This window comes from Marmota monax, unplaced genomic scaffold (assembly GCF_021218885.2).
Source record: "Marmota monax isolate L192 unplaced genomic scaffold, Marmota_monax_Labrador192_F-V1.1 WCK01_AAM20220418_F8-fsc00076, whole genome shotgun sequence".
NCBI lineage: Eukaryota > Metazoa > Chordata > Mammalia > Rodentia > Sciuridae > Marmota > Marmota monax.
The window spans coordinates 8,090,622-8,115,099 of NW_026692843.1; the positions used below are offsets into that span (position 1 = coordinate 8,090,622).

At 60.0% G+C, this 24,478-nt stretch overlaps 1 protein-coding gene across 5 annotated transcripts in view; it reads right to left on the reverse strand.

Annotated features, from left to right (window-relative positions):
• Positions 1–24,478, reverse strand: part of Stk32c (serine/threonine kinase 32C) — a 66,333-nt gene that overhangs the window by 12,538 nt on the left and 29,317 nt on the right. For all 5 annotated transcript variants that reach the window (XM_046448845.2, XM_046448846.2, XM_058580767.1 and 2 more), the window contains exons 2-4: positions 15,681–15,736; positions 4,508–4,659; positions 82–255 (exon numbers count right to left, since the gene is read on the reverse strand). In XM_046448845.2, the coding sequence (XP_046304801.1) occupies positions 82–255; positions 4,508–4,659; positions 15,681–15,736 (382 nt within the window). The remainder of the gene's footprint in view (positions 1–81; positions 256–4,507; positions 4,660–15,680; positions 15,737–24,478) is intronic.

Genomic DNA, 24,478 nt, shown 5'->3' on the forward strand with positions numbered 1-24,478 from the left:
CAGACGCCCCGGGCGGCCTGACCCAAGGCTGCTGGCAGCCCCACCTAACTGAGGAGGGCCCACCCCATCAGGCACATGCACCTGTGGATGATGTGCTGACTGCGCAGGTAATCAAGGGCCAGCGCCATCTCACAGACATACAGCTTCACCGTGTCCTCAGAGAACTGGACGTTCTGCTGCAGGTGGTAGCGCAGGTCCCCACCTAGAAGCAGGTCCACCACCATGAACATGTCCTCCTCATCCTGGAAGGAGTACCTGTGGCAGGAGGGAGGACTTGGCATGTGCATGGCTGGGGAGCAGAGTCGCGCCTACTGCCACACCCGACATGCACACCCTGAGGACCACAGCCCTACACCACTGCCACCGTCCCAGTCCTGCCAAGGGCAATGAATCTGCCCCTGCTCAGAGCTGCTCTGAGCTGAGATCCTGGGGAAAGGCAGAACAGCCTGTCCTGGAGGTGGCCCAGCAAGGGCCCAGAAATGTCTCTAAGTGACAAAGGGGGAGCAGAAACACAGGGTCTGTCCCTGGGTTATTTCAGGCTGCCCTGGTTTATTTTGTAAAATCGAGATAGAAATATCTGCCTTGGAGGGCTGTTAAAGAAGAAATGAGAGAGTGCAGGTGAATGCTTGGTGTGGTGCTGAGGGAAGGACTGTATTTAATCACCAGCTGCCATGGTGGTGATGATGAGGGTGGTGATGAGATGTGATGGTGGTGATGATGAGGGTGGTGATGAGATGTGATGGTGATGATGATGACGGTGGTGATGTGATGTGATGGTGATGATGATGACGGTGGTGATGTGATGTGATGGTGATGATGATGACGGTGGTGATGTGATGTGATGGTGATGATGATGAGGGTGGTGATGAGATGTGATGGTGATGATGATGACAATGGTGATGTGATGTGATGGTGATGATGATGAGGGTGGTGATGAGATGTGATGGTGATGATGATGACAATGGTGATGTGATGTGATGGTGATGATGATGAGGGTGGTGATGATGACAGTGGTGATGAGATGTGATGGTGATGATGATGACGGTGGTGATGTGATGTGATGGTGATGATGATGACAATGGTGATGTGATGTGATGGTGATGATGATGAGGGTGGTGATGAGATGTGATGGTGATGATGATGAGGGTGGTGATGAGATGTGATGGTGATGATGATGAGGGTGGTGATGATGAGGGTGGTGATGAGATGTGATGGTGGTGATGATGAGGGTGGTGATGAGATGTGATGGTGATGATGATGACGGTGGTGATGTGATGTGATGGTGATGATGATGAGGGTGGTGATGATGACAGTGGTGATGTGATGTGATGGTGGTGATGATGAGGGTGGTGATGTGATATGATGGTGATGATGATGACAGTGGTGATGAGATGTGATGGTGATGATGATGAGGGTGGTGATGAGATGTGATGGTGATGATGATTACAGTGGTGATGTGATGTGATGGTGGTGATGATGAGGGTGGTGATGAGATGTGATGGTGATGATGATGACAGTGGTGATGTGATGTGATGGTGGTGATGATGAGGGTGGTGATGAGATGTGATGGTGATGATGATGACAGTGGTGATGTGATGTGATGGTGGTGATGATGAGGGTGGTGATGTGATATGATGGTGATGATGATGACAGTGGTGATAAGATGTGATGGTGATGATGATGACAGTGGTGATGAGATGTGATGGTGATGACGGTGGTAATAATGGGATGGTGGTGATGGTGATGATAATGGTGATGGTGGTGATGGTGATGGTGATGGTGGTGATTTGATGTGATGGTGGTGATGGTGATGATAATGGCGATGGTGGTGATGGTGGTGATGATGGTAATGATAATAGTGATGGTGGTGATGGCAATGGCAATGGTGGTGATAGTGGTGATGGCAATGGCGATGGTGATGGTAATGATGATGGTGATGATAGTGATAGTGGTGGTGATGATGGTGGTGATTGTGGTGATGGTAATGATAATGGGGATGGTGATGATAATGGCGATGTTGGTGATAATGGTGATGGTGATGGTGTAATGGTGATGGTGATGGTGATGATGTGATGGTGATGATGGTGATGTTAATAGTGATGGTGATGATGGCAATGATGATGGTGGTGATGGCGATGGTGGCGATGGCAATGGTGGTGATGGTGGCGATAATGGTGGTGGTGATGATGGTGGTGATTGTGGCGATAGTATGATGGTGATGGTGGCGATGGCAATGGCAATGGTGTTGATGGTGATGGTATGATAGTGATGGTGGTGATGGTGATGATGGTGGTGATGGTGTTGATGGTATGATGGTGATGGTGGTGATGGTGATGGTATGATAGTGATGGTGGTGATGGTGATGATAATGTGATGGTGATGATGGTGGTGGTGATAATAGTGATGGTGGTGATGGCAATAGCGATGGCAATGGTGATTATGGTGGTAATGGTGATGGTGGTGATGGTGATAGTGGTTATGGTGGTGATAGTGGTGATGGTGGTGATGGTGATGATGTTGGTGATGGTATGATGGTGATGGTGGTGATGGTATGATGGCGATGATGGTATGATGGCGATGGCGGTGATGGTAATGGTGGTGATGGTGATGGTGGTGATGGTATGATGGCGATGGTGGTAATGGTAATGATGGTGATGGTGAGGTTGGTGATGGTGATGGTGGTGATGGTGATGGTGGTGATGATGATGGTGGTAGCTAAGCAACACTTTACAGTCCTCCTTCTGCTTTGTAATCTCTTTTGAGAGTTCTCAGGTGTAACATTTAAAGAACTGGATTTTTCAAGAAGAAAGTCACAAGGAACTCATTTTTTATGCTTTGTCCCTCTACTGCCCTCCATAAGCCATCCTGTCTTCATCCTCAGTGGAGGGTGACCTCAAGGAGGCGGTACAGATTGGGGCTTAGGGAAGAGAGCCCAGGTAGAGAGCCACAGACCAATGGGATCAGGACATCAGGCTACAGAAAGGGCCCAGGGTCCCAGAAAGCCGTGAATAAGAGCCTGTAGCCCCAACTGGAGGCTAGGCCATGATGCTCTTTCCCGTGTGGCCCTATGATAGTGGGCCACCCCAGCAGCTGGCAGTGGGCTGGGAGTTCTGCAGCCGGAGTGAAGACATGTGAAAGTCTAGGGTGACTGGAGGCCTCCAGCTGGAGCTCCGCCCACAGACGACTGGAGCTCCGCCCACAGACTGGAGCTCCGCCCACACAGATGCTCCAGAAGGCAGCACAGCACCACTCCTCCCCCTTTGCACAGGTAAACAGAACAGGGAGGTTAGGTGTGTTGTCCTTGGCAGGGGGAGGAGGATCCAACCCAGCAGCCTGTGCTCCTGACCACTAGGCAACACTGCTCTCAGAGATGGAGGGCCCCAAGGCCACAGAGGAGGGAGATCTGAGGTCCTTCCCTTCACAAGAAGTCCTCCGTGGCCACAGGTGAAGGGCAGGCTTAACGGCACTTGGTGCTTGTGTCCCCTACCTTTAGGCCTGAGGCCCTGGGATGCTGAAACAGGACAGACCAGGACCACAACGATGTGGACAGGCCCACCAGCCCCTCTCCTGCCTGGAAACCAGCCTGGGGGCTGGGCGAGTGAGGACAGTGGCCACACACAGCAGGGGCTGGGGCTGCCACACAGGACAGGGGCAAAGAGCTTCTCGTGCTCTGTCCTCTAGGCCTGGGCAGCCTGGGGCCTGAGGTCGGCACTCCATCTCCCCCAGCTGCCTGTCCAGGCACTCACCCTTGTCACTGTGGAGCAGAGCCTCATGACACTGCTCCTGAGCCATGTCGTGCAGCCCCTGGGGAGGGCTGCTGCCCACTTTGAAGTCTCTCACCCTACTGTGGGGACCCAGGCAAGCACCTGAGCTCTGGCTACTCCCTGAAGGGCTGCCCAAGTCCACCTCAAGAGGAACACACCTGCCCTCCCTCATCCCTAGCACGAGTTGGGCTGCCTCTCCCTGTAAGTGGCCTGCGGGAGAGGGGCTCCTAAACCTTCCAGAGGCTGCTTGGCCAGGGCTCCCCCATGTGCTCCATGGACTGTTTGCACCTATATGAAAGAACATCACAGAGCAGAACCCACCATGGAGAGGACCCCTGGGTCAGGGAGGACCCCTGCACTGGGGGGAGAGAGGAGGGTGAAACTCCTCAGGGCCTGCAGGTTTGCAAGGAACTCAAGGTCAACCCCTGACACCAGGGGAGGCCCTGACACCAGGCCCCACTTCAGTGCAAGACACCCATGGGAAGCACATCTCCACTGTTGGAAGCTCTGGGCTCCCAGCAGGCCCAGTGGAGATGCTGCATTGGCCTCAGTGTGCCCAGGCCCCTGGCCTCCCACTGGCCCTGGGCAGAGGAAGGCGAGATGGTTGGGAGGGGAGGTATGGAGGATCCAGAGGCTCAAGGCCAGGGAGCAGCAGGGAGGGCAGTCTGCAGAAGAGGATGTGGACGGTATCCAGCCCTGGCAGTCCCTCTGCCCAGGCGGCCCTGCAGGCCCTGGGAGCTCACCAGAGGTTCACCAGGAAGACGTGCTCGATCTCCTGCAGGATCTCCAGCTCCCGGAAGACGTTGCGCACCTCGTCGCGCTCGATGCACTGCTGCTTGTTCATGTACTTCATGGCATACATCTTCTCCGTGTCCCGCTTCTGCACAATGCACACCTGGCAGGCCGAGCACTGCTCAGCACCACACCTGGGGCGGAGCTCCGAGCCCCCCGGCCCCCAGGACCACTCTGAAAGGACCAGCATCTCCAGCCATAGTGGGACAGGGCCGTGAACAGGCACTCTGCAGACAGACAGGGTCCCAGGCAAAGAGCAGCTAGGCCTGAGCCCAGGCCTGCAGTGGCCTGGCCCATGGAGGGAGCACTGCGCGAGTCCTTAGCAGCTACGACCCGGGCAGGGGGCCCCTCTTTCCCGAGCCCCAGTTTCCCTTCCTAGGGCTCAGATCAGCACATGGCTCAGAGGGCTGCTGGGGAGGACGAGAGAACCCACTCAGCAGTGAGCCCCCAGGAAGCCCTCGCCAACCCCAGGACCATCAGTCCACCGCGGCAAGAAGCCCTGTGTTGCCTGGGCCCCGCGCGGCCCTCCCAGCATGCTCTCTGGGCACTGAACTGTGGTGTCAGCCAACATGCTGACATCGCTAATGTACTGCTAATTGGCTGCTGGGCAGAGGAGACTGGCGCAGAGAAGTGAGAAGCCGGGTCTCCTGTGGCCAAGGAACACCTATCAGAACCAAGGACAGGCTCTCCAAAGGGAAACTGGAGTTGAGGCACACGGTGCTGGCCACAGAACCCACACCCAGACCCTTCCAGGCATGGCGAGCCCTGTGCGATGCACACAGCAGGCCAAGGGCATCTCCACAGGGTGGCTGGGCAGGAGCACCTGCTACACAGCTCTGCAAGGACCAGGCCAGCCCACAGCAGGACAGGCTGTGAAGGGCGTCTCTGCACACAGAAGGCCAAGCCTGAGAGCACCCAGCGTGGGCTCAAACCACAGGGTGGGCCGTCCATGCAGGTGGCACTGCACTGGTGCCCAAGTGGCCAGAGCACTTCTGAGGGTCTTCAAGAAGCACGGCTACGGGAGTCCGGGGAAATGATGAATCTGGAGCTCACAGGGTGCGAGACCCCAGTGCCTCACCCAGAGGCAGACGTCTCAGTGGTGCCCTCTGATCATCTCGGGTCAATCCTCTGACCCACCTGAGAGGAGACCCTCCGTGTTCTCCCTCCTGGAAACGCACCCTAGATTCCTGCACTTGAGGATGTTCATCCCCGTCCTATGCATAGCAACCAGACTGCCCAACACCATGACCCCAGCACCTGCTGGGCACAGGCAGGTAAGTTCCATGAATGCTCAGGAAGCACCAAAGTGACATTCATACAGACTTCAGTGATACGTGACAACCTTTATAACACCAAGCAAGAAAGCTGAGCCGAGGTATCCACCCCACGCTGCAGAGGGACAGAGCTGGTAGGGCTGCTAGGGCAGGAATGGAAGGCAGCCGGTGCCCCCAGGCTGTCGTCTCTCTGGCAGCAGATGCGGCAGTCGCTCCACAGCCCCACCCTGCAGCCCGGTGTTGGGTCTGTCTGGGTGACTGCCGACCTTCAGGGTTTCTGGGCAGTTTCTCTCACCCATGAGCCTAAACCTCCCTCCTCATCCAGACATGGCCGTGGCTGTGGTTTCCAAGGAACCGCACACACACCAGCACCGGACCCAGAGGCACACTGCAGCCCAGCACAGGCTGAGCTCGAACCCAGACCCCCCCCGTGAGGACCTTGGATACCAGGTTTAACTTGCATTTTCCTGTGCCCTGTGTTTTTCCCATGACCTCCCAAGGTGATAAGTCACCCAGAAATGCACAGTGACAAAGGAGAAGACGAAAACCAGTGGCACTAGGCAATGACAGACATGTGCTAGAGAGTGCAATTGGCCGATGCAAAGCCAGATCATCTGCTACCACACTGGCCCTGGAAACGCTCTTTCTCGCGATTTCTGAGCTATGTTAAGGGCAACTGGATCGTCCCCTCCCCCCGGCCAATATTTGAGGGCCCAGGAAGAAAGCTGCAGGTAGGGCCCTGAAGGGCAAGAGGGCTGTCCAAAGGACTCCTGGCCCAGGACAGGGGAAGAGCCCAGTGCTGCAGGACCCCTCGACTCTTGCCCACAGGGTTCCCCCAGGGGCTGTCCGCCTGGCCGGGTCCTCTGGGAGCGCTGAGCGGGGAGGCCCTGACACCAGGCCCCAGGCCGGCATTCCAGCAGGCGGCAGGTCAACACCACTGTCCAGCTGTAGGGCACAGGCAGGCAGCCAGCCATTCTCAGAAAACGTGTGGCTTGTGTGGGGACGCTGCCCAGAGGACACTACCTCCTGTGGACTGTGCCCTGGAGAATCAGAATGGGCTGACACACAGATCTGGGCTCCAGGTGCTGACACGTGAGGCCACACAGCCGAGAAGGCGAGGCCACATGCCTCCCAGGGGAAGGGCACACACGCGCTCCCAGTAACAGCAGAGCTCCACAGCGCCCGGCCCTGTCCAGCGCCAGCTCAGGCTGTGGGGACAGAAGGTGCAGACGTGCAAAGGGCCCTGGAGTCCAGCCAGGAGAGCACCTCGACACTGGGGACTCAGGGCGGCCAAACCTGGAGCGATCCGCACGTGCCACGCGCCTCAGCTGCCTGGCCTCCAGGATCCCCTGACGTTCTGTCCCCCGAGGGCACTTGCCAACCACAGTGCAGAGGACGGGCTGCAGGTTGCAGCTCCAACACCTCCCACCGTCTGTGTTCACACAGCCTTCTCCCTCTGCTGCTCCTGTTCCATGCTGCATAGCTCTGCTCCCTGCGTTCGGGGCCTTTCCGACTGAAGCACCTCGGAGGCGGGGGCTTGGGGCTTGGTCCTAGGAGGTGGGGGCTTGGTCCTCGGAGGCGGGGGCTTGGTCCTAGGAGGTGGGGGCTTGGTCCTCGGAGGAGGAGGCTTGGTCCTCGGAAGTGGGGGCTTGGTCCTCGGAGGTGGGGGCTTGGTCCTAGGAGGTGGGGGCTGGGTCCTCGGAGGTAGAGGCTTAGTCCTAGGAGGTGGGGGCTTGGTCCTAGGAGGTGGAGGCTTGGTCCTAGGAGGCGGGGGCTTGGTCCTCAGAGGTGGGGGCTTGGTCCTCGGAGGCGGGGGCTTGGTCCTCGGAGGCGGGGGCTTGGTCCTAGGAGGTGGGGGCTTGGTCCTCGGAGGCGGGGGCTTGGTCCTCGGAGGAGGAGGCTTGGTCCTCGGAGGCGGAGGCTTGGTCCTCGGAGGCGGAGGCTTGGTCCTAGGAGGAGGAGGCTTGGTCCTAGGAGGAGGAGGCTTGGTCCTAGGAGGCGGGGGCTTGGTCCTAGGAGGCGGGGGCTTGGTCCTCGGAGGCGGGGGCTTGGTCCTCGGAGGCGGAGGCTTGGTCCTAGGAGGCAGAGGCTTGGTCCTCAGAGGCGGAGGCTTAGTCCTTGGAGGTGGAGGCTTAGTCCTCGGAGGAGGAGGCTTGGTCCTAGGAGGAGGAGGCTTGGTCCTCAGAGGTGGAGGCTTGGTCCTAGGAGGTGGAGGCTTGGTCCTTAGAGCGGGGCAAAGAAAGAAAACCAGGCAAACAGCACCTCCTGCCTCTGCCTCACTGACATGCGCTCCAGGGCCAGGCAGCAGCCCTGAGCACGGTGCTGCAGAGTCCCAGGGCAGCGCACACATGCTACAGGAAGCCCCTCCTGCTGGGGCAAGCGCCTGCAAGAAGAGTTTGTGGGAGACATAGATGCCTTAAGCTGTCCTTAGAAGATGGGACTAACATCATGCGGGCACCTGGCAGCCATCTAGGGAGACCCAGGAGTTGGCCCTTACACCCTCCTTCCCGCTACTGACAGCCGTCATGGGAGGCATCACCCACATGTCCACGTGCAGCTGCAGGATCTCCCGTCGCCCGAGGATCTCTGCACTGTGTAAAGAGACACTCCACAGGGTCTTCTTATTGAGACTGCAGTATAGGGCTGGACTCATCCAGGCTGTCCCTGGAGCCCCCTCCCTGAGATTTGGTCCTGCAGGGTGAGGACAAGGACCCTTCCTCCCTCTGTTTCCAGGGTCACTGGGGGGTCACAGGAGCAGGACAGAGGGCAGCACACTCCACACAGGCCTGGGACAGCCCAAGTAGATCTAGGCTGTAGGGTCACAGGTACTGGTGTGGCCATTCTGCATCAAGGGCTCTGAGCCAGGCCTCGCCATCACCTGCCCCACACCAAGCTGCAAGCCAGCAAGTGGACAGATGACGGTCCCTAAGGACGTGGGCGCCATGCCTGCCCAGAGCAGAGCCAGCTGCAGGCTACACATGGGAGCCACAAGAAAGCATGCGCCATGTGCTGGAAGGCCACTCGGCAGAGAGAGCTGTGAGGGACCTTTTCTTGAAATACCTACAATTATTTTTTAAATTATTATTTTGAAAGCCAGTCGGAAATTTCAGAATGAAAATAAGCGTCCGCCACAGCAGGCCACCAGCCCACCGGGCCTCGGCTCCAAGCCCTTCTCCAGCAGGGACTTCACTCTGCTCGCTGGAAGCTGAATCACAGGCACTGGCCATCAGCTCTGGCGGGCAGCAGAGCAGCCTGTCGTCTCCAGTCCAGTTACCTCCAGCAGAGGGAGGAAGTGAGCTCTACTTACAGGGCCCAGGAACCGCCGCAGAAATGTGCTCCAGCACTGGACACAGTGATGGTCCCTTCCCGCCTGATGGTCCACTGCACACGTGGAGGGACGCAGAGGGTCATTCACACAGGGCCGTGCTGCAGCAGGCTGGGTGGTGGGAGGGATGCGGGCCCTGCTGCCCAGGGAAGCTGGCAGGGCTCAGAGCAAGCGGCACTGGCCCGGCTCTTGGTGCTGGTGTCAGGAAGGCAGGTGGGGGCAGCGCCTCCCCAGCAGGGCCAACCTGTGGGGTGCCAGGGGCTCAAGGCCCTCGCAGCAGGGCCAACCCTGGGCTACTCTGGTGCTTTTGTGCCTTCCGCTCAAAAGCTGCCTGCCCATGTGACCTGATCCTTTCTGGGTCTCCGCACACCTGGCCACGCCATGGGGCAAGTCCCCGGGACCCTGGAGAGGATCACCTCTCCGTGGCTCAGAATGTGGCCTGTGAAGGACAAAGTTCTCTGAAGATGTAAACTGAGGGTCTCAGGCGGCGTGGGATGGTTCGGGGATTCCCCTGAATGGGCTTCAGGAATTCCATCTAAGCGTCCTCTCGTGGAGGACTGAGAAGAGGCCTATGTCCAGCTGAAGAGCCCACTTACCTGCCCCCATCACAGCCTCCCACAGGGAGGCTCCGAGGAGAGGCAACTTGGAGTGGGGGTCCACAGGGACCCCAGGGACCCCAGGTCCAGCAGAGCAGTGTTTCAGAAGTGAGTGGAAACCCCGGCCTCTTATGGGAGGCCTGACGGAACCGTTTCCTCAGAGAGGCATCTTCCAAAGACCCACTCCAGCCCAGGTGGAGAGCAAGCAGTCGGACTTGAGAGGAGCGAGCTGCAGATCCGGGGCTGCAGGGGCCTGAGAAGGCTGCCCCACAGCCCACAGGGGCTGCTGGCGACGGCAGTAACTGCACTGTAACTCAATGCTGTTGACGTGTTCTGCAGATGTGAGTGAGTCACCCTGAGCTCTTCTTCTTTCCAAGTAATTTTTGTTCTTCAGAAAGCAAATGCCTGACAACAGGTACTTACACCCTCTAGATTATAATGAAACTGCTTCTAATCCCACCTGGGGGAGCCCAAAAGCCCCAGGCACTGCCAAGGAGCCACAGGGGACCAGGGGGGATCTGTCGCTCCCCAGGACTCTGGCTGGTGGCCAGCGTCAGACACCACAGAAACTGAGGTTCAGTGCCTGGACGGGTCTGGAGAAGCGCCCGGTTGTTGTGGAGGCAACCCTGGAGTGGCCATCTGGGCAAGGCTTTTGGGGGGGCAAGACCCCCCCATGCAGAGCTGGGCACCTTGTGCAGGATGGCAGTGCCAGCTACGTCCAGCAGCCACTAGTCTCCACTCTCTTCCTACCCCTTCCAAGAGGCTGCTCCAGCTGCGTCCTCCAAGGACCCTGGGGAGCCAGCGTCCCTCAGGCTCACCAGTCCTGGGGAGCTCCCAGGCATGCATGGTGAAGAGCCTCAGCACCTGTCCCCAGCCATGCTGCCCTCTACCTGCCCCAGGCCATCCCTCACCTTTCCCCAGCCACCCTCCCCAGGAGCGGCAGCCCCTGAGCAGGTGCCCTTCGCAGGGAGCAGCCCAGGGCCACAGGGTGAGGGAGAGTGCTGGGAGAAACGGGTGGGGCGGCTTTCGCATGCTAAGTGCAGAGGCTGGTGGAGTCCCATAGCCTCTGGAGTGGCAGCAACCCCTGTTGAAGGCCCAGCCCTGGGAGCCCAAGGGGACCCCTAGAGCTGCACTAGGCAGCCTGCTGGGGGCAGCACCTGGTGCTGAGGGCTCTTTCACCCCTGGACTTCACAGAGTGGGCATCTGTCCCAATAACTGCTGGGACAGCAGGGCGAGGCAGCATCCCTGAACAGGACAAGCCCTGTGGACAGTGACCGTCCCCAGGAAGGATGAACACAGCTGTCCAGACCAGCTCGGGAGCAAGGGGCCTGGGGGTGGGCAGGCTCCGAGCTCTCGGCATCTGCTCCATTGCTGGGAAGCTGATGGGGTCTCACCAGGAGGGGGGCTTCCAGAGAAGGCCCTGCACTGAAGGGCCCGGGCCCAGGGCCCAGCTGCTCAGACCCTCCTGAGGTGGGGAGCACGGCAAGGAGGGCCACCTGGCATGCGAGGAGGCAGTCCAGGGGCACACAAGCACGCCACTTCGAGCCGAAGGCGCCTCAACTCCAGCAAACACAGGAGAGGACTTCTTCCTCCAAACAAACTCATGGCCAGGAACCTCCCCAGGAGAGGGACGCTCTTCACACAGGCCTGGGCGGAGCCTCCCCGGGGCTCGGGCACACGCAGGCACCCCACCTGCTCTTCTAAGGGCCCTCTCCCCCTGCTTGCATCCTCTGTTGCCTAACGGCCCTCCATGTGCCTCCCACCAAGGCAACGTCTGTGCTCAGACCACCTCCCCCCTGCCCTGGGCATCCATGGACTGTCCCTGGGACAGTCAGGCTGGGCCCCTGAGGCAAGGCCTGGAATTCCAGCCTCTGGATCCACAGCCAACTCAACCAGGCAGTGCCAAGAGGGGGCAAGCTCCGCAGAGGTCACGGTGGCCTCTTCCTACCCCTGGCTGGAGTGGGGCTAGGGTGGGAGCGGGAGGCCCTGCGGGGCCTAGGCAGGGTGGAAAGGGTCCCAGCAGCAGGTTTGCACCTCCTGGCCCCTCCTAATGTAGCCAGCGGTCCTGATATCCCATAGGGCCCAGGGACAAAGTCTTACACCATGCCCAAGCTGGTGAGGACTGTGTTCTCACAGCCACAGACAGTGGCTAGACCACCAGCGGCTCTCTCCATGGAGCACGGAACACCGGCTCCATGATATGATGTCCCCGAGCTGCAGGTGATGGGTGGGTCTGACCATGCCCCACCTCTTCAGGGCTCACCTGTCATCAGGGCGCGGCAGGAGTCTGCAGAAGAGCAATGCACCCAGCAATGACATGGTCCCACAGAGCCGTCCCAGCTCCCCTGGGACTCTCCTCAGAGCTCTGACTCAGCCACAAAAGCAGAGGCCCTGATACTTGGACACCAGAGCCTGCTACCCTATGCAGGGGACCCCCAGACACCCCAGTCATACTCCGCGAGGGATGAACTTGAAAAACCAGCACTGCTGAGGGCAGCCTGGCTTGGAACTTGGAACATCTGGCTCTGCTGGTCCTCATCTCCACCTCTGCACCAGCCACGCCTGCACCTGGGACTCGGTGTGCGCTCCTGGGCACCCGACCTCACGCCCAGCCTGCGCCCCACAGCAGACGGCCCACCAAACCCTGCCCCCAGCAATAACTGCCTTGTGGGCAGGAAACCTTGGAAAACATCAGCCTCTAGTGCCCCACAGGAGGGGTGGGGCCCAGTCCCCCTCCTCAGAGGCCTGGGGTCTCATCATGTGGACCCTGCGCTCCGACGGCTCCTTCTCAGAGGTAAGATCTCGTCAAGGGGACTTTGCACCAGTCTTTGTAACCATTAGACAAATGCAAATCAAAATCTTAGGCGCAGCACCTCTCCCCCCAGGGAAGGCTCATAGCTAGTGCTGGTGGGGACCAGGACATGGCCCTGGTGCCCTGTGGTGGGTGCAGAAAGCTGCAGTCTCGTGCTCCTCAGGGTCACACACAGAATGGCTCACAGGGCCTCCAGGAAGTCCCAGGCGCCCTGTGCACAGTGCAAAGTTCCAGGGGCGAAGACATGGGAGCAGCCAGGTGTCACCAACAAATGCGTGACGGGACACTGCTCTGCCTTAACAGGAGGGGATTCGGACACGATCCACCACATGGACAGACCTGAGGACATTTTACTACTTGAAATAAACAAGCACAGATGACAAGTATCTCATGATCCACTGAAGTAGGTGCAGAAGAGAGAACTGGGTGTCCCCGCCACTCCTGTCGCGCCTCACCCATGGGAGGTGGGCGGGCCAGGAGGGGAGCCCTCGTGGTTGGGTCTGTGCCCTTCCCCTGGGAGGTGGCCAGGCCAGGAGGGGAGCCCTCGTGGTTGGGTCTGTGCCCTTCCCCTGGGAGGTGGGCAGGCCAGAAGGGGAGCCCTCGTGGATGGGTCTGTGCCCTTCCCCTGGGAGGTGGCCAGGCCAGGAGGGGAGCCCTCGTGGATGGGTCTGTGCCCTCACAAGGAGCCCCCAAGAGCTCTCCCGCCCTCCTCCCCGCTGCGTGACACACAGCAAGGACACGCTGTCTACACCAGGAAGCCAGCCCCACCAGACCCCGAATCTGCATCCGTGCTGCCCTCCAGCCCCCACACGGTGAGCGCTGGCCTCCGAGGCTGTGGTGTGGTTGGAACAGCCTGAACAGAGTGGTCAAATCACAGGAGAAGGTGGGAGGCTGGCGGCGGGGCGGGCGGGGCGGGTGGGGACAGGGCTTGGGTTCTGCTGGAGGAGGTTCAGAGCTTGCTGCACAAGAGCGCCCTGTCGGAGGCTCCCAAAGGCGGCTGAGAGGGCAGCAGCACAGTGATGACCATCACGGTTTAAAAATGGAAAAACAAGCCAAGGACCAGACACAACAAATTCAGCTACTCTATCTCTGGGAGCTATGGCCCCAAGTTAAAGGGACCTCTGGCTGGGGACAGACCATTTCCTCGGACACAATCTGACTCTGCCCAGCCCTGAATGGGGGCCCTGCTTTGGAGGGTGCTGCAGGCTCATGCCCCCCCCTTGCAGAGCTGTCGTAGGTAGGGTGCTGGGTGCAGGGAGGCCTGTGCACCCCCCCCTCCAGGGAGACAGTCCCACTGAGGCACAGCCATATAAACAGATGCACCTAGGGCCTGCTGGACTCCCTGGGGCTGCTTCTCCAAGTCCCCTTTCCCCCCAGTCATGAGGCCACTATCCTGCCACGGCTGGATGAGGGCAGGACAGACTGGGCCTGGGACAGGCCTCACCCTACACACATCCCAAACACCCACCTGACAGCAGCAGCCCCGAGACCCTGGACGCCTGATTAGGCAGCTACTCGGGCAGGAAGGAGCCCTCGAACTGTACCACTAAACTGCATCTGCAAGAAACCCAGCACCTGCTCTCCTCTCCCCCTACAGCGACCATCTCCTGGCCAGCTGCCTGTTCAGAGCCAAGAACTGGTCAGAGGCACAGGAGCACAGGGGCTCTGCGGACCCTGGCAGAGGAGAGGGCTGCCTAGCTGTGCTAGTGAGGACAGGGACAGTGCCCTGGCAGGGGCACAGGGGCAGTAAAGGGGAGGGCATCCTGAGAGCAGAAAGACCCACCAGGGGCAGGTGGGGGCACAGATCCCCAGAGAACAGCACCTGTCCTGCCTACTGGCCTCGCCCACTGCCCTCGCCCCCTCAGGTGGTCTTTGCCCTCGGGGGCCCCAGTTTGGCCCTCTCTAGGCAGCTCAGCATCCCTAGTTTCTGAAACCTCTGAATGACTGGTGCTGGTCTCCCTCTCTCAGCCACTCCTCCTGAACCTGGTCAGAGCTACTGTCCTCTGCCGCAGGGCTGAGGGGCATCCCCACCTGCCTGACCCTGGTGCTTCCTCACACCCTCTGTGGCCCTGAGGGCACTGCTTGTGCTCCACTGGGAAAACAGGAGTGCAGAGGGGTCCCAGACCTCAGCGTCCCTGACAACCTCACCCTAAGGTCACCACCTTCACAAACGACAACACCACAGAGGCCGTGGCCACCTCCTGACATGGCAGACATCAACAGTGCCTCTGCTGGGTGTCTCTCCTGGGTGCGTTTCCAAGAATTTGTGCATAGGGGCTCAGCTGCTCTGAGCATCACCCTGTAGCAGCGCACAAGCGTTCGCTCCTGGTAGACGGAATGGAGGCAATTGATCGCATTCAAATCCCCTGCACAGGGGCTCTGGCAGCACAGCAATCCCTTTATTAAAAAGGGCTACGGAGCTTAAACAGGCAGTGTCCAGACAGCTGTGGGGACGGGAGGGAGGCCCAGCCGTCTGCCAAGCCCCGGACGGCCGACAGGAAGCGTCCACTGGAAGTGATTCATGAACAGCACAGCAGCTACCCCAAGGGCCAGTGCCACCCCCTGTCAGAGTGCTCTTGGGCTTCGCGGAGTTAAAATTACGCCCAATCTCTAGATATCACAAGGCAGGATGTCACCAGGAAGCTGGCCCAGAGGGACTGGAGGAGCGAGGCTCTGGGGGGCCACCAACGTGGAGGCACACGGGCCACCCACCTCAGTCCGGTCATCTTCGTGCCCTGGGTTCCAGTGTGGTCAACAGCAGCCTCGAGCCTCACAGGGGCTTCTGGACACCATGCAGCCTTTCTAAAATGCTTTCCCCTCAGGCCCAAGCCACCGCCTCCCTGGAGGAAGCCCTTAGTCCTGGGTGGACCTCAGTGCCCCAGTGTGGGCATCAGCCTCCGCCCTCTCACGTGGCAACCAAGGCTCCACGTGGCTGGGCTACCAGACCCCAGAGGGCCCGTGCGGACATCCCGGGCCTCCATGCCCTCCCTGACACTGCCCATTGGGGCTGATTTCTCCAGGAGAGAAAAGGAGCAGGAAGGAGGGTGGTCAGCTGCCCTGCTCCATGGCCCAGCAAGTCCCCGCCCTCTGCAGGCCCATGGGGAGGCCCCGCCTTACCTTGCCGAAGCTGCCCTTCCCGATGGCACGCAGGATCTGGAAGTGGTCGAAGTTCACTGCAGAATGAAACAGAGGATGCAGGTGAGGCGGCCAGAAGGCCCACACCAGGCGCAAGCCCCCCCAGGCAGCAGGAAGGCCCACATGGGATGCAAGCCCCCCAGGCAGCAGGAAAGCCCACACCAGGCGCAAGCCCCCCAGGCAGCAGGAAAGCCCACATAGGGTGCAAGGCCCTAGTGCTCCCCAGCACCTTGCACCCCGCAGCCCACCAGAGCCCCCGCTCCACCCTGCGGAGGGTCCACTGGGGCTCAGTGTGAACTCTGGCTCTTGTGCAAAGCAGGAAGCACTGAGCCCAAGTGGGAGAGGGCCGAGGCGGAGTAGCACCTCTTCTCAGGGTCCTCATGGGTGGGCACATGCAACTGGCCCACAGACAGGACACAGGTGACCAAGAGGAAACGCTGCCCTGAGCATCAGACCACTCACTCCCTGTAGTCCTGCCATCAGCAACCCCCTCGGAAGGCCACCTGCAGTCCCCAAAATTTACATGTGCATGGACGGGCAAGCCTGGGAGTCAGGGAACCCCTTTCTCTCCTTGGGAGCCTGCTGTCCCCCACTCTCCTGTACAGAGGAGTGGGAGGGAGTCCGTCTTGCTGGCCCTACTGGACAGGCCTGGGGGGCTGTGATGGCCCATGATTAGTAACGGAGAGGCTCTGCAGGGCCTGGTCATTCCTGCAGGGTCCACAGCACCCCTCCTGCAGGGGGCTTGCTAATCCCCACGGCCCTGGTGAGGGACACGCTGTGGTGAGGATAACCCCAAGTGAGCCCCTGAGACTTCCCACAGCCCTGCCTGAGCCCAAGGCTGCCCACAGCACGATGCCCTTCAGCACTGGGCTCAGGCAGCCTCGGGAGAGGCCCTCCAGCCTGCCCAGCACCAAGTCCGAACCCCAGGGCCCCCAGCCCATGAGGGCATGCACGTGCCTTGGCCCTTGCTGTGTGTGAGGCTGCTTAATGCAACACAGGCCTGGGTGGCGCTGGGTGGGTGGAAGGGGTGCTTCAGGGAGAAAGGATGGTGTAGGGCTGCCAGGGAGCCCCCAGGGAAGGGCCCTCATCCCACAGAGAGAACCGAGGCCATGTGCTCTCTTGCTCCGCTTTCCTCCATCCCACAGTCCCTGAGAATGCAGCCCCCGGCAGGGAAGCACACTGCCGCTGCCTGGCACGATTCCCAGAGTCTGCCAGGTACGAAGCGAAGGCCAGCTTCCCATCCTGACTGTCAGGAACACGAGGAAGAGCAAAGCAAGAGAGGCTGGGACGTGGCGGTGAGGGTCCCTGTGGGCACCGGCCAGCAGTGAGTCCCGAACACACTCTTCTCCTCCTCAAGCCCCGACACCTCGCCTCAGCATGAGGCCAGCCCAGAGAAGAGCCATCCTCGGAGGACATCACCCGCACGGGGCTGTGAGGACCCTGGGAGGGCACGGCCTGCTGCTGGCCCTTGCTGGGGTCTTTCTAAAGGGATCTGTTTGTTCTTGTCCTTGGCAACCTGTGCCAGTGCTGACTGGGCGAGGGGAGGCCAGCACAGCTCACACTCAGGAAGCGTCCAGGGGTCCTCGGGAGGAGCAGCCCAGTGACTGGGTGGGCAGCACAGAACTGGCTTTTGTATCTGCACTGTGGAGGAGGACAGCACAGTGTCCAGGAGGGCACAGGGCCGAGCTGGCAGCCATGCAGCCTGGGGCGATGTCTTACTGGGAAGCTCTGAGCCAGGGAACTTCTGCCCACCCAGTCCACACCAGGCCAGCTGCTGCTGCCCAGATGCTCCTGCCCAGATGCTCCCAGGCTCCTACAGAGGCACCAGACGCTTGCAAGTCTGTGGTTGGACAAAAGCCTCGCCCTTCCAACAGCGCTGAGGACGAAGCATGACGCTCGTGCCACCTCCAGGGACACCTGGAATCACTGGGCCACAGTCTCAGCCACCTGCCCAGTAGGTGCCTGGAATCCAGTCCAGCACCACCTGGGAGGGGGACCACCTGCTGAGCCACCCTGGTGCACAAGCTCCTGACCACCTAGCTGCGAGCACCTGACCGTGTCACTCAGCACCCACTGCAGCTTAAAGGAGGCAGCGGGGTGGGCATCCTCCTGCCCTAGGGTAGCTTGCTGGAGTCCCGCCCTGCAACCCGCTGCAGCTAGCACAAGGCAGAGCTCGAGCACCGAGCCACGGGAACTTGGCCAAGACAAACACCATGTTTAGGGAAGAAGCACTAGTTTCCAAGTTGAGTCTCTGCTGGAGAGAAGGACGGGAAATGAAACACACGGAGCAGCAGGTCTGGGGCGTAAGGGAGTCCCCGCCAGGCTTCTCGCTGCACGCTCAGACACCCGCAGTGTGTCACCACTGAGGGTATTGGCAAGGAGAGCTCTCGGGGAAGGAGAGCTGGCGCGGTCTGTGGGCACAGAGCCAGCTGTGCCAGCAACCGACAGGTGAGGGGGGTGTGTGCTGCTGGCTTGGATGCTGGCCTGTGGCCTCCCGCCAGCCCTCAGCTTCCAGTGAGGGCAAGGGAGGTGCAGTCAGCGCCAGCAGCCCAGGCCATTGGGGTCTGTGGCTTTGGGCACGACTTTGCCCACTTCCTGCTGTTATGGGCCAGGCTATACAGGCAATGACCAAACGGACTCCGTTTGGCCCTGAGACTCCAGTCCTGGAAGGCATGCTTCTGCCAGGGAAAGCCCACCTCTGCACCCATCACCAGCTGCCTCGCACAGCACGCTTGGCAACCCACAGTGGCAATTCTTGCACAATGTAAAAGTGTTCTCTCTTACAGTCTTTATGTCAGTAACCATTCTTTAACTTGTACTCAACTACGGAGGTTTGGGCCCACTTCCTTTCCTGCTTATGATTTTAGATCTCATGACGTTTATGGTCATAGCAACACAGCAACAGCCACTTATGCTCTAACAAGGTTTTGGGCTATAAGAGGTGGACTCAAACCCTGGAAGGGGGTCACAGGGTGTGGACTTGCAGCCTGCCCATGGCCCACAGCTGGTGGATCCAGACCGCCAAGTGGTGAATAAAGTTTCCATCTCCTGCTTTGTGATTGACTCTGTGGTTTATCGCAATCTCACCTTAACACTATACCTAACCAGGAGGGCAGCCACACGGACAGGGGTCCCAGACAGTGGCCCCCAGACGGGCACAGAGAAATCCCATGTGAGACGGCAATCCCCGGTGTGGCTGGCAGACACCTTGAGGCAGGCAGAGTGGAGTCCCTGGGCAGGGCACACATTGCAATCCCCACCAAAGACCCTTCCAGACAGCTGCCTCCCAGGCACTCTGCCCAGACCCCGCCTCAGTCCTCAGGGTGCCAGGGGACTACATGGGGTACCCATACGCCTGCTGCCCACCCTGACAAACAGGTTCCTACCTGGCTCCTGACCACCCGGCTGGGGTGGGAGCACTTGACCATGACAATAAGCACCACCACAGCTTACATGCCCCCACCCTCCAACTCAGTCCAGGCCAGGGAGGAGCAAACCCAAGGCTTGCCCATGTCCCTCCCCTGGGGCCTGCTATTCGCAGCCCAGGAGGGTCTCAAGTTTCCTGTGGCGGGGCCAGGACCTCCCCTAACTACCTGCCCTGCCTAGCTCCCAGACAGGTACTCAGCCCCATTTCTGGTTCCTAAAGGAGATGGCAGCTCTTGGTCCAGCCCTTACAGAGGTAATTAGGGAGGAAACCACCAGCAGGAATCTGTCAACACAGTCGTCTTATTGGAGGGCTTTTCCAAGAGCAAGACTTAGCAGTCTGATGTGGTAAAAGCCACCCTGCCCACATCCCATTCAGACGGCTCCCTCTGTGCAGCACAAGAAAACCCATTCTGGTGGCCTTTCTGACAATCCCCAAGTCTGAACCCCAAGTGTGCACCAGTTAGAGGAAGGACAGAGCTGGCAGGCCCCTGGGGGTGCCAGGCCTCCGTGCAGGGCCAGCATCGGCCCCACAGCCACATGAAGACATTGTTGCTGTAAGAAAATCAAAGCACAAATTCCTGACTGCCCAAACCTGCCCATTAACAACAGCTTCCCCTCCCAGGCTCTGACGTGGAACCCCCACGACCTCCCTGGGCACAGCAGCCAGGGGACTCAGCCCCACTGTGCCCAGAAGAGGAGCCTGGGGCCCTGCAGTGCCTTCTCAGCCCCTTCCCCACTTGGGAGATGCACACTGGGGTCAGGGAGATACTAACAGGCCGAGGAGCGGGGATAGGCAGGAAGGGGTGGGGTTGCTGTTTTTCACAAATTTGTTGCAGAGGTATTTCGAAAGCTGATATTTGGACAAAAACGTGAGGGCCTGCGGCCGGGTACCTGGACTGAGCAAGACTGGCTTGCACGTTCTCCAGGGTGATGGGCTATGTGAGGCCAAGGCCACTCTCCCCTAACGCAGGCAGCTCTTAAAGCACAATGTGGGTAAAAGGACAGCCACTTCGACTCCTGGCCATCCTAGGCAGCATGTACATGTTCCCCACAGGAACCAAGGAGCTGCTGGGGAAGCGGCCTGCCTGTCCTGTGCCTGGGCAAGACACGGCTGGGAGTCCCAGCCCCACGGCCCACTCCACTGTATGTAGCAAGCTGAGGGACACAGCCTCTCCCCAGTGCAGATAAGTATTTTAAAATCAAGGCTTTAAAATTCATTCTTCAGAGGTCTCTGCTTTGCAGCACTGGCTGAGGGAAGCTCAGTCGTTGCTATGGGAACAGACTCTCCTTCCGCAGGTGCGCCAGGAGGTGTCCTGCGAGCCACCTGGGAGGCCCACCAGGCCCCGTCCACAAAGGCTGCCGGCTGGGCTCAGCTCACAGACAGCTCTTGTCACTGTGGCCCAAGCCCAGTGCCCAGATGGACTTTGTTCTGTCTCATCCAACCTCGAGGCTCAAGTAGGGGCAAAGAGAACCATGCCAGAGGAAAGGCGAGGGCCTCTCTTCCTGAAAGTGGTCCTCACGCATGGCCCTGCTCCCGCTGGCCTCACACACATCACTCCTGCCTCCCGGGCCCGCGGGATACGAGGACTGTGCTGTGAGCAGGCGAGCTCCGGACAGGAGCCGCCAGCACATCTGGCCGGGACACGGACCCATGAGCCCTGGTCCTGCCATGGCGGGTGAAGGGTAGCTGGAGGGGCAGAGGGAGTGGTCACCTCCAAAGAGGGTCCGAGGCCACTGTGAGAGACAGGGAGAGGGAAAGCCATAGCAAGAGCCACTGTTAGCCACCTCAAATCTGAAGCAGCAGGAGAAGGTGATGTTTGACATTTCCCACCAGCAACAAAATGACCCCGTCCTTCCGTGTGCCTGCCCACTCTTTCCCCAACTCCCACGGAGCTGCTTGGCTCTGGCACTTGGTTCACAGTCCCCGCGGCAGTCCTGGAAGGGTCACTTTCCAGACTAACTGTTGGGCTGAGCAGCCCTTCCATGAGCCAGGGCATTTCTTACAACAGAAGAAACAGCCCACACCGAGGGGGCAGAGAGAAGACGGCCGGGAGAGTAAAAATAGACCTGCTACGGCTCCGTGAGTCACCCTGTTGTTGCCAGCCAGCAGCCCCTGCTGCGGGAAGGCCTCCCCCGCAGACCGACACCCGTCCTGGCGCCCTTGGAGGCCTAGCACCTGAGTGCTGGGCGGCTCTTGGAGAAGCCAGGGCAAGGCAACTGCCCAGTCACAGGACCGTCCTGGCTCTGAACGCAGTCAGGGACCTTCCCTGCCACGGCCTGCCTCATCATCACCAGGGGAAGCCTGGACCTCCAATTGGCCCGAGGAGTGCCACACCAGCAGTGGGGAAGCAGAGTTCTGCCATACATCCCCTGACCACGGACTCCTGCCTGAAGGGAGTCTCCCTATCCAACTTGGTGAGGCCCTGCGCTCCCCAGAGCACAGGCAGCCCCGGCAGAAGGAGCGGACCACACTGGGGACCTCCCAGGGCACAGCGCCAAGGAACCTCCTCTGAACACTCAGAGCCCAGTGCCTCCTGCCTGCCACAGGCTGCCCCAGACACAGGCAGGACCAGCTTTCACAGTCACCAGAGGGCCGTGGGTGACCCCATGTTCCCAGGCACGAACGCGTGAGCAGGAGAGTCCAGCACGGGCTCTCAGTAAAGGAACACAGGGCCTAGCAGAAAAGACTGGTTCTTTATCTAACCTGGCCCCCTGGCAGCGCTGGCCACCATTTTTTGTAGCCCCTGGGAATGTCTCCAGCTCTAGGGACGGGGTGTTCACCTGTTGGAGATAGGAGAGTAAATGTCTGCTCGGGCTCTGACCCTGGACTCCTCTATCTACAGGGGGGACTTGAAGCCTGTGGGGCATGCCAGGTGATGGACAGTCTTTTGGGTATTGCCCATGGATCTCAAAGGACCCAGTCAGCCATCTCTCCATCCTCCATTGTCCATCCCCAGGCAGGGCAGCAGGCAGACCCCAGGGGCCAGGACTATGGTCAGTGCCCTCCTAAGCCCTGGTATCCTTCACTGCCACCCAAGTGGCTGGGGCTTTTGGCCTCAGTTGGCACCTGCCTGTCAGACCACAGGGCGGCCAACTGGGCATCTTGTTCCAGCGGCACCCCTGAGCCCCCAGGCCTTGCCACCCACCCACTGCTCACCCCTGGGCTTTTCCTGAAGGCAGGCTGGCCTCAGCTGCTCCCCTGAGAGCAATCCCCACCATGCTGATGGGCCTGTCCTTGTCCCCTAACCTGGGATCCCACGCAGACCTTTCCCACAGGGCACCAGCTGAGTGGGAGTGACATCAGGGGTGGCAGCAGGGCTCAGACCCCAGATCCAAAACAGTCCTGGCCTCTTCCGCCCAGGATGGTGCACAGAGCCAGGGCCTGGCACTGGCCTCCATCCTGGACCCTGTGGGGCCACAGTCTCACCACCCCCACCTTATTTACAGCAGAAACTCCAGCGGAGCCCAGCTGCTGCTTCCTGCCTGCCTGGTCACGGGGCCCTGCAGGCTGAAGCAAACTGGATCGGTGCCCCCATGCTCCTGCTGATACCCCAGGCAGCACCGGAAACGTCCATAAATGATGTATCAGGACAGTGGCTGATAATACAGCATCTGCAGGCCAGCCGCACTCAGCTCCCGGACTGTGGGAAGGCCTCCTGGGACACAGGGAGTGGCCCTTAGCAGCCAGAACTCAGGGTTCTCCCAAAATGGTGGGCAGCAGTACCTCCCCAGGGCCACCTGGAAGGGTCTTGCAGTTCAAGGCCTGGCCTCTCCCATCACTCCAGGTGCTCAGCATCCCTGGGACCACCAGGGACAGGCCTGGGAGGTCCCAAGTACATTTGGCCCTTGCCTCAGGTGAGGCTGGCCCTGGGAGCTCACGGTACAGACCCAGGAACACCAAAATGCATGGGCCCAGAATCACAGTGGAGTTGCCCTGGCACAGGGTGGGTTTGGGGAGTGGAGAGGGTGCCAGCTAGATCTGCTCTGGTGACCTGGTAACACCCTGGCACTGAGATCTGGGGAGACCCAGCTATGTGGACCCCCAGGACTTTCACAGGAAGCAATGTCCAATGCTTCAGCACCGGGCTGTCACTCTGCGCCCACTACCTCTCGTCCAGCACCACGTGGAGCTACCCACTGGGCCGTGACAGTGGGAGGGCGGCCCACTGCCGGGGTGGTGCCCAGAGCCTGGTGCAGCGAGGGCTTCCCAGCAGACAGGCGAGGGTGCGCTTTATATCTCACACATTAGCACTTCCACGCAGGCAAAAACACCTCCCCAGACTGCCGGCACCACATGGCCCGTCCCACAGCCTCCCCTTTCCAGGAACAAGCAACCATAGCAACTTGTGTCCATGGCCATTCACCAAGGACAGCCAGGGCAGCGGTCCCCTTCCTCCTCGGCCTGGCCACCTGCCACAGGAAGGAACCTGACAACCTGCACTCACGGGCCCACCTTTTTGCCCTACCCCTCCCAGCCCAGCAGGGACCGGCATGCGGCTCAGGGCTGGTCCCCTGGCACCCTGCCAGCCCCTGACCACGCAGAGTGCACACTGATGCCTGAGCAGGTCCTCAAAAGGAGTCACTCGCTGCCTCTGGAGAGAAGGTCTCAACAGAGACCTAAACAGGCCAGGGGCTTGCGGCCACACACCAGAGGTCTGCCAAGAACCCCAGGACCACGGCACCCAGATGCCAACACACCCAGAAGACGGACAGCAGAACCTGTTCTCTGCACCGAGATCCCACCCAGACACAGGCAAGGGTGAGGACAGCCCATTCCCCAAAAACTGCTAATGGGAACAGTGGGAAAAGAGGACGTTCAATTAAAGGCATTCACCCCACACTGGCCCAAACAGGAGTCCCTGCTCGGGAGGCCCCTCAGCAGGCACCAGGGCATGGCCATCTCCCCTCCCACATGGCAAAGCCTCCCAAGCCTGGAAGGAGAGTGCCGGGGTCGGACAGCACTGCCAAGACGAGTGTCTGCAACCTCCACCTGCAGGCCCAGAGGTGAGGGGCTCCTGGCAGGGGCTGGGCCACAGCCAGAGTGGAGGTCCTCCCGTCACCGCCCTAAGGAGGCCTGTTTCCTGCTGCACCTCCTCCCCAGGGGCACCCTCACAGCTCTGCAGGGCCACCTGCCCCGGCCAGGGCCCCAGGCTTCACAGGCGTGGACCAGTCCTGACCGGGAACTGAAGCCTCCTGCTCAGGACACAGCTCCTGACCTCCTTGCTCTCAGGCTGTGGAGCCACACCTGCCCTGGGGTCTGAGCAGTCCCCACCTTCGGCCAGAACCCTGCGGGTCCTGGGTATCCATAACTCATGGACAGCCCCATTCACAAGAGAGAACGCCAGAGGCCTCTC